The sequence below is a fragment of the Neltuma alba genome, unplaced genomic scaffold, assembly GCF_004799145.2.
Source record: "Neltuma alba isolate B1F8T4 unplaced genomic scaffold, ASM479914v2 tig00011927_pilon, whole genome shotgun sequence".
Lineage (NCBI taxonomy): Eukaryota > Viridiplantae > Streptophyta > Magnoliopsida > Fabales > Fabaceae > Neltuma > Neltuma alba.
The window spans coordinates 605,979-624,632 of NW_021636517.1; the positions used below are offsets into that span (position 1 = coordinate 605,979).

The following is an 18,654-nucleotide window of genomic DNA, read 5'->3' on the forward strand; positions in this document are numbered from 1 at the left end:
TGTCCAATTTTCCAACATGATAATACACAAGTTCACACATTTTTTTTCAATGAAACCAATGAGCAATATTGAATAACCTTATTTATCTAATTATTTCTAATGACAATAAAGTTTGAAGTAAAAATTGCTTTACTTTTGTCTTTGTTATCTATTTAAAAAAAAAAATAGGTGGGTTAACCCGCGGGTTGGCCCGCGGGTTGGCGGGCCAACCCACCGCGGGTTAGGGTTATGGCGGTGCGGGCTTATATTTTTCAGGTGGTGGCGGGTTGGCCAAAAGCCAACCCTAACCCGCCTCTTTTGGCGGGTTGGCGGGTTCAACCCGCAGGTCCAACCTATATTACCGGCTCTATTACCAGAACCGCCTTATAACTGTTACATGTGTGTTTGAAGTTGTTTTCCCTTCTGCCGTTCAATCTCTCATTCCTTTTAGAATGTAATCTTTTATCTTGCTTTAAATAAAATTTGTCTTTTAATAAAAAAAAATATCTATAGGGCGAAAGAGTATATTTTTCTTCACAATTCATTACTGTTTAGTAGACCGTTATTTCATTAGAAACTATATATACATATGTTAAATAAGGACACAGTTAAAAAAGTGTTAATAATTTTTAACAAAAAGTTGTTAAATTTAAAAATAGAGTTAATGATATTTAATATTTTTCTTAATTTGTTTAAAAAAATATATTAAAAAACTTTAATAAATACGATCAAAAAGTGTGGAAGTGTTGTGGGGATTTAGGGGGTGTTTGGATGGGAACCAAACCATGGTTTCAAAAGTGCTTTTACGGTTTACAAAGTAAATATGTGGATGAGCTTGTCTCGTGAATTTGAAAGTTGCCAAACACTCCTTAAGCCTGCCGCATCTTGTATAAGATGTTAGTTTCACTTTCATAAGCCCTGTTGGCTACGCTTCTATGTTGTGCAACATGCGGCTTCACTTGTATCAATCCTAGTTCACCAATTATTCTCTTCACTGATTCTTTCAGTCCCCCAACCTTCTAAAGTTTGTACCTACAATTTCATTGCCTACAAGAGCTTGTGACAACGGATTGTTCAAACATTCTTATTACAAAATGTAAGATTTATATACCAATAACAGACGAGATTTTCCAAGCATGAGGTTCTTGCCATCACATTTAAAATTATTTATAAGTATATTTTACATAAGTCGAGACAAAACTCCTCTCACATACTTACTTTATATTCTGTAAATTATGATTGAAAAACTGTTTATAGATAATTTCAAATGGGCCATAAGAGATCCAAACGTGCTATTAGAATATTGAGCCCATTTTAGCTTCATAATCTTTTCCCAAAAAAATTGGGTGGAATAAAAGGAAAAGGCTCTGTTTTTAGTAGTATAAAAAACCCATTTGGAAAACCTATTTTTTAAACACATACACGTAGGCCCACTATTGGACCTTTCATCGTTTGCTTTGATGGGCCAATCAAACCCAGGTTTTTTAGCCCAATAGCCCATGAGAAATGTGCTTTCCGGCCAGACCAACGAGAAATCCGTTGATTTGATTTTACCCATCTCGAGAAAAAAGACCAATCTCTCATAATATGGTAGATTAAGTTTTGAGTTTTCACTAAAAAAAAGTTTCTATATTTAGTACCACAATGTTTGGAATAGAAGTGTGTAATTTGATTTTTAAGGATTATGTCATTTTTATGATAACTGGTATTTTTTGCCAGCCATGATAATTTATGTTTCAATCGTTTTATTAGTGACTAATAATTTATAAATACTTTTCTAAGTACTCCTCTGGTCCTAATTACAAAATAAATCTTATATTTAGGGTCGGAAGAGTAATTTCTTAAGTTGCAAGGTTTGTTAATCCTCATAAGCTGACGCCGAGCATCAAAACTCTGAGACTATTACAATTACAAGTAAACTAAACCAAGCTTAATAATTAAGCGGGTGTTTGGATAGTGTTTTTAAAAAATATTTTCACTAGATAAAATTCCTTTCACTTTAAAACACTCCCTAAAACAGTTGAAAATTGCCTCGACGCTCAAAACGACGACGGCAATCGCGCTGACACTTCGTTCCCAGTGGCCTGAGAGAAGGAGAAGCCTTGAACGACAAGGACACTACGGTCTCCGGGAGCCAAAACCTCCGTCATTGTCTCTCTCCACCTCCACCTGCTGCTTCCCAATCACAAGCACCGCCTTCTTCAATCGCCACCAATACTCTCTTCAACAAAGTTCATTTTGTAGTCTCCACCATCATATACATTTATTCTCACTGCTTTCGTAGCTCAATCAATCTTGGAGCTCAGGTGGCTATCAAATCTGAGGGAGAGATAAGCTTCATTTAGTAATGGCGCTTTCAGCTTCCGACCTTCCGGCCATGTACTCGTTGCTTACCAATTCTATGAGCAGCGATCACTCAATCCGCAAACCTGCCGAAGACGCGCTCTCTCAATCGGAGAGTAGGCCTGGTTTCTGTTCTTGTCTCATGGTACCGTTCCTCGATTTATATATTGCTAGGGTTTTTTGTGTTGTTTTTTTTTCCCCCCTCCCAATTCGCACTCATGGTTTTGCTTGACCGTATGTATGTTTTTAAGTGTTTGGAATCTGAGTTTGTAGCATCTTGTGAACGGAACTGTAGGAAGTTATTACCGCAAAGGATTTAGCATCTCAAGTGGATGTGCGGTTGATGGCTTCGGTGTATTTTAAAAATAGTATTAATCGCTACTGGAGGCACCGGCGTGATTCCTCGTAAGCTCTTTTTTTTATTTTTTATTTGATAGCTATTGCTTTTAGTTTAAGATATGTTTTCTTACTCTATGAGCGTGAGCAAAGCGAGGCAAGATAAGTGAAGTGCATGTTTTGGTTGTTAAGCCGTGGATAGTAACGTGGCATTTTCCATTCAGGGGGATCACCAACGAGGAGAAAATACATCTCAGGCAAAAGTTATTGCTGCACTTGAGGGAAGAGAATGATCAGGTGCTTCCTAAACATTCTGTTGCTCTTTTTTAATATTGCTTTTCCCTTCGATGGTGAGACTGTGAATAACTGAACATGCATAGATATTCGGAAAGGGGGAGTGTTTGGGGACAGTTTTATCTCTCATGATTTTCAGGCTATGGGCCCTGCGTGTAAATATTTTAGCGTTTTACCCCATCACTACCTGAATGGTAAGTTCACTAGTTACAGTCCTAAAAATCGTCTCACTCAATGATAAATTAATTCATACCCCCTTTATTTAATAAAAGCAGTGTTATTTTGAATTAGTGTTCCTTTGGTTACTATAACATGATTAGTCTTACCAAGGTGGGATTTTAGATGCATTTTATTATGTCATAGTTGATGTCAGATTGAAGCTTATAGTCTCCCTGAATCCCGTTTGTAGCCTTCTTGGGTTTGATAGAAAAATAATTTCCATGGTATGATTATTGGTCAGTAATCTGCATGCATTGAGCTTCGGATATTTATTTCTTCTACTCCTTTCATTTTCTAACTGCAGATAGCTCAGATGTTGGCTGTGCTCATATCCAAAATTGCTCGGATTGATTATCCCAAAGAATGGTACATTCAGAATTTGTTAGATTTTTGAATTCCAGGATTGTTAACTGAGTCTATAATACTATCATTACAATTTTATTTTTTGTTTTTAAATGACAATTTAAGAATTTAAAATAACTAAATACACTGCTACGACAAATCTCACCTCTATGTCCAAGATTATGTGTACATGTGAGATGGTTCTTCTAACTTCTATTAACCATTAATCATCTAGAATAAAAATTACATTTTTTAAGGTTCATTTGAGGAGTGAAATATAGGAACTCCTGAGTGAATAATCTCTTCACCTAGTGGAATATGGCTGTTGTAATTTGAACCTCTAGGCAGTTATGAACTTAAGAGTGGATTTTTGGAGTTGTTACGGCTAAGAAGGAAGGAATCCCTAATCTGCATCCTCCAAGGCTAAAGTAAGAAGCTTAAAATGAAAATAGTGGCAGGTTCTCATATTGGTATGCATTAACGAGTATGAGGGTTTCTCAAGGTTATCCTCAATTGAGAAGATGGACTGGAATGTTTTGAAGCTTAATAAGGAATAAGGACGTAAAGATTAAAAACTGAAGACAATAAATTATTCCAATAGTTGGCTCAAAGGTTGAGTTATGCTGAAAATTTCACACACTACTCTGTGAGCTCGATTTGAATGCTTTACTTATGAAGCAAGCCATACATATTGATATGCTGATTTCATGACTTATCAGGCCAGACATCTTTTCTGTTTTAGCACATCAGCTTCAATCTGCAGATGTTCTTGCATCCCACCGAATCTTCATGATATTATTTAGGACATTAAAGGAATTGTCCACCAAACGCCTAACTTCAGACCAAAGAAACTTTGCGGAGGTACGGTTCATTTTTTAAAATTTTATTGTTTATATTTTCTTCTTCCGTTTTCTCTTCTAACTTCATGCTGTATATGTTGTCTAACTTTATCTCTATCCCGCACATTGCAAACCAGGTAATTCGGTATTTTATTTGTATCAAACTTCTTTTTCTCTTTCATGATGGAATTCAGGTAGATATATGCAATTTTGGTACGGCAACCTTTTCTATTGATAGGAGTCATAATTTCCTTAGCCAGTCTAATTTCTCTTGGTAGCAAAATGGTTCTTTGTGCTCTTTGTTTCTATTATAGGGATTTATGTACTGGAGTGTAACCCACTTCTTCCTATGTGTATCTATTGAATTTCAAGTATTGAATGGGATTGGGAAGTTTTATGCTGATCACGAGAGAATAACATTCAACCTATCATACTCTGAATAAAATTTAGGCAAGAAAATGAGAAAAAAAAAAAGGCATAAAAGAGCCCCTCTTCCCAAAGTATGGTATTGAATAAAGTTTATACTGATGCCATGTTGCAATTTTTTGTAACTCTGGTGGCCAAAGAGGTTTTTTTTGCCCCCCTCCCCCTTTCGCTGAGAGGGGAATGTATTAATAATAAAAAAAACTGTACAAGAGTTATCACCCGGAAAAAAAAAAAACTGTACAAGAGTCACGTAGGGTGGAGGATTATGTGTGCATGTAAAAGCAAAAACGACTTATGGGCAGTTTGCTCTTTCTTATGAACCTTATATTATGTCGCAGCTAGTCTCTGATGAACTCTTGAACATATTGGATTCTTTGAATCTTTGTTCACTTGTTTTTTGTATTGTTTCATTCTGCATCAAAATGCTTTCTGATGGTCCAAACACGGATTTCCTAAGATTACTGTTTAGTACCTTGTCACTTCTCAGAACAATAAAATATGACTGATCTCCTTTGTCAGATATCATCCCATTTCTTTGATTATTGCTGGCGCCTTTGGCAAAGTGATGTGCAAACTATATTACATGGCTTCTCCACTCTTTCTCAAAGCTATAATTCAAATTCTGGGGAGCAGCATCATGATGAACTTTACCTTACTTGTGAGAGATGGTTGTTATGTTCAAAGATAATACGCCAATTAATAATTTCAGGATTTCAAAGTGATTCGAAGTGTTTTCAGGTACCATCTATTTTTCTTATGTCTATTCCCTACACGGTTTACTGTTTCTCGTAGTTTGGCATATTTTTCTTTTTTACTTTCCTTTATTGTACTTGACGCCTAATATTTCTGTTTTGTAGGAGGTTCGACCAGTCAAGGAAGTTTCTCCTGTGCTCTTAAGCGCCATTCAATCGTTCCTTCCATATTGTGAGACCTCCGTTTCTTTTGCACGTGTCACTGCTTTGTGTTTATGTTTTCATGAACAAAATACCCAAGTCTATTGTAAGAAAACGTTGATGAACATAAACTGATGAAAATTCCTTTAGACGGTTAAACCACATTAATATCTTGCATCTCAAGCTCCAGTTATTGTGGAATCGTCATTTCTAATTGACGTTTTCATACTTGTGATATAATATTGTAGATTAATTTTCATGACTGGTACATTTTTGGGATTGACAATTAGCACTGCAGGGAAAGCAGAGAATGTGAACATGGTTTCTAAATCATTAAAATGATGTTTTCTAGAGGACAATGAACATTTTACAGTGTACTGTCATCACTCTCCTTCTCCCTCTCTCCCTCCCCCTCTTTCTTGGTTCTGAAAACTTTTAGTATCCTGCATGTGTCATGATGTTTATGCACATCTGAACCTTTAGTCCTTAGTTCCGTGACCAGGAATGCAGCAAATTGGCTCCCTCTCCCGTGATTTTTAATTTTTTTAATGAAAGGAAAAGTTAACTTGTCCTTACTTTCTGCGTTTTTGTTTTTGAAAAGTATGACTTCTTCCCTCATACTCATTGGATCTTTCTCTTGTTTGCAGATTCATCTTTTCAAAAGGAATTTCCAAAATTTTGGGAATTTACAAAAAGGGCTTGTACCAAATTGATGAAAATCTTGGTTGCCTTTCAGGGCAGACACCCTTACTCATTTGGCGATAAACTTGTGCTTTCATCTGTTGTAGATTTCAGTTTAAATAAGATAACAGATCCTGAGCCATATCTATTGTCATTTGAACAATTTCTTATTCAGTGTATGGTGATGGTGAAAAATATGCTGGAATGTAAAGAATACAAGCCAACTCTTACTGGTCGGGTTGTGGATGAAAATGGAATTACCCTAGAGCAGATGAAGAAAAAAATTTCCGGTATGGTTGGTGGTGTTTTGAGGACCCTTCTACCCAATGAGAGGATTGTCCTCCTTTGTAATGTGTTGATAAGAAGGTAGCATTCACTTCTTTGCTCCTTCTTGGGTTTAATTTACTGTGGTGGCCTGATTTTCTTACTGACTGAGGTGTGAAGTTGTGGCATACGTGGCCTAATAATGCATGGTAGTTCATTGCAACTAGAACCAACGGAAATAATTCAGTTTTAATCCGGGAAAGATCGGCTCTCTTTTCAACCAACATTTTAGAGTTTCATGTCTGCTAGAGTGTGTATTAATTGTTCTATGATGGAGCTGGACATATCTGGGAAGTCATTTGTGTCTTCCAGGACTGTGTATATGAACAGTTACTCGTTTATGTAAGGGTTGATTCTAATTCTGCTCATGATGAGATTAGGATAAATAAGGGCACTGAAGGCACAGGACTGAAACAATCAGTATTGAGACAATGTTATAAACACTGTTACTTTCCTGCCTAAATATTTGATAGAAATTAATATATTTGAAAGTGTAATGAAATTGTACGCCTTGTCTTGTGATGAAAGTGATGTTGCCAATTTAAATTGCCAAACAGAAGTCCCAAAAAAGAGTTATGAGAGAAGTTCATAGTAGGAAGGTTCAGGGACTCTGCAGTCTGTTAATTGTACATTGTTTGTAAACTTGTTGATTGCCAAGATATAGTTTTGAAAAGGGAAATTTGCTTCGGTGATTTTTTGCCTCTTATACTGCTTGATTCTGGACTAAACAGTGCTTTTGTAATCCAACAGGTATTTTGTTCTAACAGCAAGTGATTTGGAGGAATGGTATCGTAACCCTGAGTCTTTTCATCACGAGCAGGATATGGTTCAGTGGACAGAAAAATTGAGGCCATGTGCTGAAGCATTGTACATCGTGTTATTTGAAAATAATAGCCAAGTAGGTGGCATTCAACATGGCAGGTTATCTTGTGTTATCTCAATTGTTCTGATGCTTCAATGTGACTAGATTATTAATGCGTGTATGTGTGAATGTGAATGTTACTTTAGCTGCTAGGTCCTGTTGTAGTTTCTCTTCTCCAAGAGGCTATGAATAGTTGCCCAACTTCAGTGACAGAGATCACTCCAGGGTTGCTTCTGAAAGATGCTGCTTATGGTGCTGCCGCTTATGTTTATTATGAGCTTTCAAACTACCTGAGCTTCAAGGACTGGTACTTCTGATGTTGCTATGCCCTTGTTTTCAGTTAGTTTATAATTTGGAAGGTGGCGATATTATATTAACTTAGACCAATTCACGCAAAAAAGTGGCAATGCCTCCTGAACAAAAACAGGGCACTGTTTAAAATCGGGGTTCTCAAATTCCTAAAAACTGTTTAAATGGCGTTTTTCCAGCATGTCATTCTTCACTATGCAATCTATGGTTTATTGGTTTGAATATCTACTCAATGAGAGCGCTGTCGGTGTTCTCAAACAAATTTCACACATCAATATGCAGGAAAAAGAAGCTTGCTCGGGAACTTTATTATTCAATTTCCTGATATATGTAATAATACTCTGTTAATTGTAACGTTTTATGTAAGAGATTTTTTTAGGTTCAGGAGCTTCTTTTATTGTTGGTTGTTAACTTTATGTTTGGATTTATTTCTGGTAAACACATAATTCAGCATCATAATTTATCATGTTTGTATTTATTATGCTTTCACTATCTGTAAATGTAATATTTGCAGGTTTAATGGTGCATTATCTCTTGAACTATCAAATGACCATCCAAACATGCGGATCATCCATCGTAAAGTTGCTCTAATTTTAGGACAGTGGGTTTCTGAGGTCAATCACATATTAAGTACTTGAATCGCATAGTGAATGAGCTTTTATTTTTTCGTGGATCAATTTTACAGCAGCTTTGATTAGATTCACTCTTTCATGTCTTAATGATAGATACTACCCCCGGTCCTTAATATAAGAGCTAGTTAATTGATTTGAGTAGATTAAGAAAATTTGTTATGTTATCTATTTGTAATAAATAAGTATTGTCTTACTTTGAACACCTCTGCTAATCATGTGTATTAGCTATAACTACCATTTGATGGAATATTTAATATTTGCAACTACTACAAGGCCTACTTTGAAAAAAATGAATAAATATAAGAGACAAAGTGGATTGGGGTCTTTTATTTAGGATCAAAGTGAAAGTCAAACTAGTAGTTATATTAAAGACCGGAGGTAGTATGTTTAAAACCTAAACGTGTTTCACAATTCTAACATAAATATTACATTTTCTACAACAGTGGAGTAACTACTACAATGCCATATTATATATCCTGTTATCTTGTTAAATCTAACAATTATCAATGAGTTTAACCTGTTATGTGCCATACAATTGTGTGTATTTTGGTTTTAGACAAACTTTTTATACTTACTATATTGTGACTATTATATTCTTCCCAGATCAAAGATGATACGAAAAGACCCGTCTACTGTGCTCTAATCAGATTATTGCAGACCAAAGATTTATCTGTCAAAGTATGTTTGGCGTGTTGCATAGTTTTGTATTCCAATGAAAAATATTAATTAGCCTTGAGTTTTAGCATATTTGCATCTTATTGTTATGTCTTTTACTAATCACATGCATTATTTGTTTTAGCTTGCAGCATGTCGCTCCCTGTGCTTACATATAGAAGATGCAAACTTTTCGGAAAAGGAGTTTGTTGATCTACTTCCAATATGTTGGGATTCATGTTTCAAGTTATTTGATGCAGTTCAGGAATTTGACTCCAAGGTAAAACCTTCCTTTCTGCAAAGTAAAACATGTACTGGAAGGGCGATGGGAAGCCATCCTGGCTTTATGTTGTGCTTCTCTTGTGCTTCGTACAGCTGTAGTATGGCTTGAAAAATAAATAGATTCTCTTAGCAGCTTTCTTTCAATTTTGATATCTTTTGCATGATTTTTTTTAAACTGTAAATGATGGAAGGCTTAGATGTGCATTTTTTTGGTGAAAAAGTCTATCTGCTTGATGCAATCCCCCCCCCCCCAAAAAAAAGAAGAAAGGTTTATTAAATGATTATGTTTTTAAACTGAGATATGTAAGGCTTCAATATGCATACATTTTGTAGTGAAAAAGCCATTCTGCTTGATGTAGTTTCCCCCTAATTTTATTAGTTATTTAGATTTAAGGGAAGGTCATTAACAACAGACTATTTGGTTTTAAATATCCTTTAATTTTTAAGTGGTCCATTGTACTTCTCATTATTGTTTTATTATTTTTCCAGGTTCAAGTTCTGAATTTGATCTCTACCCTCATTGGACATGTTGGTGAAGTTATTCCATTTGCAAACAATTTGGTGCAATTTTTTCAAAAGGTAACAAGTCAGTAATTAATCTTTACTTCTAATGAAACTTCTTTGGTTGCAAGATTTGCTGCTTTCCATCTTCATATATGTCCGGTCATGGAAGGGGTTAGATAGAAACAGTAACATATTGAAACTTTGAAACAACCAATATGGAACCAATCATTATTTGTTCGTGATAAGTTTAAACTTCTATCATGGATGATATGCATTATCTTTTAAAATATAATTCCTGGAGTTTTGTGTTCTTATCGGTGTGATAATATGTGGATTTGCTTACAACATTATCTTTTGCTGAAGGTGGTAGATGGTAAGTCATTTATGATACAGCTAAGGTATTTGTTAAAAATATATGGCCAATTTGATATAACAATATGATTACAATAACTTACACTGGCAAAGATTGCTAAGAAGTACAAGAAAGTTCAGAGGTTATTTTAAAATGTATGCTTCATCTGATTCTGGGTATCGTGATAGCAACAACAGACTTTATGATAACTTGTTCTGTTACTTAGAGTCATTCAAAGGGGAGAGAATGTAATAGATTGAACTTTAGAAAAAGCATTATTCACATGTTTTTTAGCTCAATAAAATTTAGTTTCCGGCTCATTAAAATTTAGTTTTCACACTGTTAATTTTCTAATGACTAATAAATAGAATTAGTTTAACCCAGTGCACTGTTGCGTTTGTTCTAACAAGGTGTGGGAGGAATCTTCTGGTGAAAGCTTACTGCAGATTCAGCTTCTTATTGCTCTGCGTAACTTTGTGGTTGCACTTGGTTACCAATCACCCATTTGCTATAACATATTACTCCCCATTCTCGACAATGGAATTGATATTAATAGCCCAGATGAACTCAATCTTCTGGAGGATAGCATGCTGGTAATCCTGCTCGCTCTTTATCATATTAAATACATACTATTTGGTGGGATTTTATTTGATGAAAGTATATCCTAATAATCTCTCAGTTATGGGAGGCCACACTTTCTCATGCTCCTTCAATGGTTCCTCAACTGTTGTCATATTTTTCACGCCTTGTAGACATCATGGAAAGAAGCTTTGACCATTTGCAGGTTAGACTGGGCTCTGTCATTATATTGACCTTTATTGCTTTGTCAATGTTTGATGGAGAATTTAGTTTGAGCTGGTGCTACTACCCCCTAGGTCGAGATGGTCATTTGAAAGCTTCATTTTGCATAATTGGATCGGGATGATGAGTGATAGAGTGTTCTTGCACTTAAACTCATATAATAATGTTCAAATTATGACATCTCAACTTCATTCTATTCATCCTCTTGCATACCTCCTCTTTTCTGTACATTACACTTATTTTGAGACCAGAGAGATACTGCACAGGAAATATATATTGTATAATTGAATCTCGCATTTGGCACTGGTCTGTGTGATTAAGGACGTTATCATGTGAAATATTTCTTTTTGAGTACTTATCAGAAAGTAAAAGAATTCATTGTTAGGTACCATCTATGGAAACTAATGCTGCTACCTTCCGGTTCCCTGAAATTTGACTGTTGGTTTGTTTATTTTTTCCCCCCTGCAATTTGACTGTTATTGAGATGGTTATGCACTATTTGGGTATATATATAACCATTTAATGCATTGATTTGTGTATAAGTATTAGAAGTATCATAGCTTAAGTTATTGACTTCTCAGCTGGTTCCTTGTGATTTATCTGATGACTTGCTTTGGACTTGATTTTTGAACATTCAGTTGTTACCTTGGTAATTTTATATTATTTATCTGGATTGCAGCTCAAGTTACCCTTAATGGCCACTTAATAATGCGTCTCATTTCTGAGAATCCATGCAATGCATAGGACCCTTGCTAGTTGTTGTTGTTATTGTTATTTGTTTAATTGCAGGTTTCTGTCAACATAATTGAAGATTACATTATTTTGGGTGGAAATGAATTTCTGAGTGTCCATGCTTCAAGCATTGCTAAAATTCTTGATCTAGTTGTTGGGAATGTTAACGACAGAGGTCTACTTGCAGTCTTTCCTGTAATTGACCTTTTAATACAGGTAAATTTTTTTTAAAACCTTACAGATGTTAGCAATATCATAAACAACTGGGTTTTTTTTTTTTTTTAAATTATTTGTATATTTGGAATTCGGAGATATTTCCTCCTTATTGGTTGCCTGTATGACAATGATGACTGCCTACTTAATCTTTTGCTAAATGTGGAAAAAAGTCTCAAAACTTAATGGAACTTAATATAACATCTTATCGATGCACATGTTGTAAACACTGGAACCATAGAATATTGAACATTTGCCATGTCTGCTGTCCTGTGTAACGATCAGATATGTTTGTTTTGGTTGACACTTGCTTGAACCAGAAAATGGAAAATTGAACAGTAAAGCAGCCAAAACAAGAAACAAATTACCGTTTTTGCTAATCCAGTGCTTAGTTGGAGTACAAAAGGAAAGAAAAGACTGGGGAACCCATGGTTAACCAAAGTGGATAGACTGGGAATCTTCCTGCTAGTTTGGCCTTTTGGATCTTTCAGTTTAATTGCAGCATCTATTCTTCTTTTCCTAGTGGTCCAACTTCTGCAATTCAAACGTTTCAGTTACTCAGGACTGATATCATCTTATACTTCCAAGTGAGATGCTAAAAGACTTGGAGCCTCCTTGTTTTTTGTCATGGAAACAATTTTTTAAACTTATCTGGTTGTTTAAATTAAATGTTTTGCAAAACCCAAAAAAATAGAAATCTGTTGTTTTTTTTTAAAAAAAAAAACTCAAAACAACTTTTACTTGTTTCATTGTTTTCTATTTTTTTGTTCTGTTTTGTTATTTTTTCTAATTCTCCTTTTCACTCACGGCTACACTCTCCACTTTGTCTCTCATGCTAGTCTACATCATTTCTTAGTCCTCCGACTCTCGCTTTGTCATCGCTTTGTCATCGTTGCACTCTCCATTCTGTCTCTCACGTTCTATCAGTTCTCCGAGGTGATTTTAGGAACAATTGTTCCAAACAAGTTTTTATTATTATTTTTTTTCATGTGCAATTTTTTAGAACAATTATCCAAACATGCTCCCCCCCCCCCAAAAAAACTTGTTTTGAAAAACAATTTTATAAAACTATTCTAAAAACATAAAACAAAAACAAACAAGGCCTTAATCACTCCTTTTCTTTGGATTAGAATCGGGCTCTTTGGAGGATCTAACTTAAGTAATATGTTATCTGTAGTTTTGACTTAAAGCTCATGCTGAATACTTGGTCAGTACTCTAACACAATGTGTGTTTTCAGAGTTAAAAATGATTTTTTCTTGTTCAAATTTTTATTTAGGTGGATTGTCCTTTAATAATATCCTTGGTCTTATAAGTTGGATGATAGTTATTTAGCATATTTAACTGTGTCTTTATGTAGATTTGTAAGAATCCTAGAAAATGATATTTATTTTTGCTATTTACAGTGTTTCCCCATGGAAGTACCGGCACTTATTAGTAGCACTTTACAAGTAAGTATAGTTCCATGCCCAATTTTAAGCTATTTTAAAATGTCATACACTGAGCCTGTGCTCAGTAGTGGTTTCGTATTTGTTGTTGGGATACTCTACTTAATATTTGTATCTCTTTGTTTCTAGAAACTAATCATCATATGTTTGAGTGGAGGAGATGATCGTGATCCTTCTAAAGCATCTGTCAAAGCATCTTCAGCTGCCATCCTGGCAAGGATTTTGATAATGAATACAAGTTCGCTTGCCCAGTTAACATCAGATCCATCAACCTTATTGCTCCTCCAGACAGCCGGTGTCCCAGTCCAGGAAAATCTACTTCTTTTCCTTGTTGATGTATGGCTTGACAAGGTTGGTAAAGTCTGGATCTCATGGATATGCTTGTCACGTTTGTTGTTTGCGATTATTTTGTCCAGGTATGTCTAGTCTGTGCTTGACTCAAAATTGCATTTAGTACACTGCAGCTGTAAAATGGTCTGTAATTACAGGTGACTTTTGATATGTGCCGGTTTCTTTGAGTGATACTTAATGTTGGAAACTTGTTCTAAAAGCATCACTTTTTAATTCTATAATCAGCTCATGGCGTATTTAGGTTTACTTTGCCTCGATTTTATTACTTGCCCATTTTGACATCATCTTATGAACCACCATGAAAAGGCTTAGCAATATAATTGCTCTTGACTGGAGGATGTTCTAGATAAAACGCTCTTGTTCATATGTATTAAGGCTGCTGTATGTTTTGGTCAAACCAACACCTGGCTGCATTTTTTTATTGGTCTCTAACTACTCAGAGAATCTGATTGGCATCATCTGTTTCATCCTTTATTTGCTTATTTATTTTGTTACATCCGGAGGATTTGAATCATGACTGTTATTTCCATCCCATCCCATTTTTGCCGTTTGAATTGAATCTTGTGGTGTTGCGTGCTTTATTTAAAGTCTCGATTACATACATTATTTGCAGGTAGATAATGTTTCATCCATTCAGAAGAAGACATTTGGCTTAGCCCTTTCCATAATTCTGACATTGAGAGTGCCTCAAGTCCTTGACAAACTTGATCAAATTTTGAGGTATTCCATTCTTTTCTTATGGTATCATGTTTAGGGACATCATTAGGCTTTGGCCAAGATTCGTCAGGCAATCTTAGGGCTGTAATCCTCCAAATGGGCTGACGAGTTGAGGATTTTATCCCATGACCTTTGGGTGTATGAGATGGACCCATGTGTGAGAATATGGGAGCAATTGCTCCCACAAAGTACAAAAACGACATATAATTCCCCTATACTTTTTATTTGTCACCTCAAATTTCAATCGCCCTCTCAAAATCTTTGATGAAAACGGCTGAACAAAATAATTCTCAGTCCGATAAAAATGTATTGATGGTTGTCTAGTGTTTATGTAGACATAATTGAGGCTGCATGCCTGCCTCCTAGCTAAGATAATAATCTAGGTCAAATCTATCCGAATCCCTAAAAGGTTCAAATAAAATAAATTAAAACAAATCTGGCTTGATAAAGATAACTTAAGAGATAAAATATAAAATACTAGATAAAATACTAATAAGTAAATAATGAATAAGTAATAAACTACAGCCTAAGGAAAGACATGCCGTTCAACACTTGCCCTCAAGCTGAGCTAGGTGAACATGCTCAGCTTGCTAATGAGTTTCTCAAACTCTTCACTTGGAAGTCCTTTTGTAAGCAAATCTGCCGCTTGTGCTATAGTGGATACATACAGCACCTCTACCATCTTGGTTTCTAGTTTCTCCTTGATGAAATGGCAATCAATCTCAACATGCTTATCATGGTGGACAGGGTTTTCCACTCTTTTGAGCGGGGCCTGCTTGTCACAGAAGAGCTTAATTAGTCCCTTTATAAAGGGTTTTGAGACTCGCAACTAGTTTTTCACTTCGCCAAGTTACTAAATTTCCCCGATCCAAAGGTGAGGTAACCAGTGACCGTCTATCATCTGCTTCACACCAGTCAGTGTTTGTATACACCAGCACTCCTCTTTCGGATCCGTTTTTGAAGCCAATACCCTTACCCGGTGTGGCTTTCAGATACTTTAGAATTCAGTAAATTGTGATTCATGCATGAACTGACATGTAACACCACGTGAGAAGGCTATGTCTGGCCTGGTGTGAATGAGATAGATTAACTTGCCAAGTGGGCTTTGATATCTTTCTTCATCAGCCAGGGTTGCAGGCTTCGTTTACTTCTTATTCTTCAGTTTTCACCACATCTTATAGTTGGTTTCCATGGGTGTCTTCGCTGGTCTGCTCCCTAACATCCCTGCTTCTCCTAATAGGTCTAGAGTATGCTTTCTTTGTGAAACAGAAATATGTCCTTCTGTCCTTGCTACCTTCATACCAAGGAGATATTTCAAATTTCCCAGGTCTTTTATTTCAAACTCCAAGGCAAGAAGTTGGATAAATAAATTTTACTTAATAAAAAATCAAAAGAGCATGATTCTAATGGCTAATATTTATTGTATTGTTATCAAGTGAAATTTTATTTGTATTATATCATGTTATTATAATTTTATGTTTTACATATTTTTTCTTTAGTACTCCTCCAGTCCTAAATAGAAGACCCTTATACATACACGTGTATAAGGGTCCTAAATTAGGACCAAAGGATTATTTAATTTTAATAAATTTTACGGTTAATATAATTTTTAAAAAAATATCAATATTTATCTAAGTATAAATCTTGCCTCCACTAACTAATTTTTCTGGGTCTTCCAATTACTAAGTCACCTTTCAATATCCTATATCTCTTTTGCAAGTATAAGATGACGCATCTATATGTTGTCGCATGCAGTGTTTGCACTAGTGTAATTTTGGGCGGAAACGATGACTTGACTGATGAAGAGTCGAGGTTAGATCTTTGCAATTCAACTCTAATCTTTTATTTACATTTTATCTCTTGTTAGATTGTCGATTCATGCTTTGCAAAGAATCTAAGATCAGCTATACTTTTTATGAGTTTGAATAGTGTATTTTTCTCAATGAATTTTATGTTTTATATTCATGTTTGGGACTTGGAGGCTGGCTTGACGTGATGTATGCTCTATCCAGTCTTGGTTGAATTTATCTTAATCCTTTTTTGACCTAAAGTCTGAGTGTTACTTGCCTCTTTAGAAACTAGTTCAAGGGAAATGGTTGCAGGGTACTGAGTGTGGAATTAATGAATTATAGATGAATAGATAGATCACCTAATCAAATCATAGTTATTTATTCTGTCATTTGTTAACAGTGGTGACATGAGCTCTAATGCGTCTCCTCATGAAGGCAGTATACCGGGTAAAGAAATCAGAAAGAGACAGGTACGAGATTTATGAGAACCATTTAAAAATCCCCATTTGGAGTGAATAAATAATTATGTGTGCATTTTGGGAATTTCTAGATCAAAATGTCAGACCCTGTAAATCACATTTCATTGGAGACCTCTGTTAGAGAAAATCTGCAAACATGTGCCTCTATTCATGGAGAGTCATTTAATGCTGCGATGAGTAGCATACATCCATCCGCCTTTGCACAGTTGAAGCAGGCATTAAAGATGTCATAGCTGGGTGCGACACAGAGGTGTTGTTGTTCAGCAGTCGCATGTTGAGGCTCTCAATCTCTGCTAGCTCATTAGATTGATACTGTTACAGGTACGCCTTGCTACAACATCAGGGTTTCTATTTCTTTCTGTTTTCTTTCCTTTACCCTGTTTCAGTCTGGGGCAGATGAGAAGCATGCAGGTGCCGGCCTCACTCTCTTTGAAACAAATAAAAAATTGAAGAAATGGTGATATTGATAAATTTCATTTTACAACTCTGACCCGATCTAGCAATGATATAACAAGTTCCAAGCGATGGGGGAGCTATAACAAGATCCTAATTCTATGAGGCCTAAAGTTCAATTACTGTGATTACCATGCTTGCAATAAGTTCTTTTTTCAGATATATTGCAGTTAGCTCGCAACTAGCAGTGTAACACATCAATATGGCTTATTTCAGGGTGATATGGAAGCTTTTTGATACTTGGCTTTGGTGACTTTCAGGCTGTTGTGTTCAGAGCGGCTTGCAAGTCTTTTTTCCCATGATAATATTTCATATTCATTTGTTTGTGCCAGTTGGCTGCGTGACATTGTGTAAATAGCATGCTGTTCCTTTAGCAAAAGGGAGCAGCTTTGAGTCGGGTAATTTTTCCCCCACGGTTAAAATAGGGAAAGGTGAAATGGCCAGTCTCGTGTTTTGAACATATGCCAATGAGTGATGGGTTTGATGAGAATGTAGTGCAAGTTCCATTCTTTCTGGCTGCATACAATGAGGTTTGTCTTTTCCCCCCCTTCCTGGTCTCATTTAGTTTTAAATTATTAAGAAATAGAAAATTTCCCCAGTAATGATCGGGATGTTCCGACCCAAAAAAGGAAAGAAAAATCAAACCGACGGGCTTCACATCACTCAATCCAAAGTAAATACTGAGACAAGAAATGCTACAAAAAGATGAAACACAAGACAAGGTACGGACAAGCCAAGTCTCTGTTTGGTTTTTGGTTGGGCAAAACTTGTGTTTGGGTAGATTTTCCTCCACAAATTTTGGCCAACGAACTTGGGCAAACTGAGATTAGACGTTGTCCAAAAAATGAGACTTGAAATTAGAGGCTGTTCGAGTTGTTCAGATTGTTTGTAAAAGTGATATAGAGTTTAACTAATTTTTGCAATTTCATTTTGATAAAATGATCAAATATATTAAATATTGAAAAGTTAGTACAACATAGAACAACTATAAAAGTAAAGGACACAGAAGACTGTCACACACTGGACACTGACTAAAAAGAAAGATCACAAGGCTGAACGCGGAAGTTACAGCCCAGTCAACCCTAACGAAAATCAAATTAAAAGGATGCCGCTGGTCCAACAAGATGAAAGCTATTTTTGGCAAATTAAAATTGGGGTAAGGGAAAGCAAGTGTAATGTAATTTATGTTTGAATTAGTTTTTATAATTCTGACAAAAAAAAAAAGAACTAGTTTTTATAAATATGTCTGTTTGATATAAAGTTTTATATACTATTTTTTATTCTTAATATAAGAAGTAATTTAACTTTTAATTTGGTTTTAAATATAAGATTTTAATTTATTTTATTTCTTATATTTATCTATTTTTTTCAAAGTAATCTTTGTAATAATTGCATATGTTA

At 35.4% G+C, this 18,654-nt stretch overlaps 1 protein-coding gene across 1 annotated transcript; it reads left to right on the top strand.

Annotated features, from left to right (window-relative positions):
* The first annotated feature begins 2,290 nt into the window (after positions 1-2,290).
* LOC114719593 (importin-11) lies at positions 2,291-17,779 on the top strand. The gene is made up of 24 exons (XM_028905108.1): positions 2,291-2,467; positions 2,618-2,727; positions 2,883-2,955; positions 3,476-3,537; positions 4,233-4,374; positions 5,298-5,516; positions 5,636-5,702; positions 6,319-6,718; positions 7,427-7,574; positions 7,685-7,845; positions 8,362-8,461; positions 9,083-9,157; positions 9,279-9,413; positions 9,905-9,994; positions 10,682-10,864; positions 10,951-11,055; positions 11,862-12,020; positions 13,422-13,466; positions 13,593-13,814; positions 14,428-14,534; positions 16,287-16,343; positions 16,722-16,791; positions 16,872-17,121; positions 17,470-17,779. The coding sequence occupies exons 1-23, from the start codon at positions 2,327-2,329 to the stop codon at positions 17,031-17,033; spliced, it is 3,033 nt and encodes a 1,010-aa protein (XP_028760941.1). The 5' UTR covers positions 2,291-2,326; the 3' UTR covers positions 17,034-17,121; positions 17,470-17,779.
* Positions 17,780-18,654: the final 875 nt, after the last annotated feature.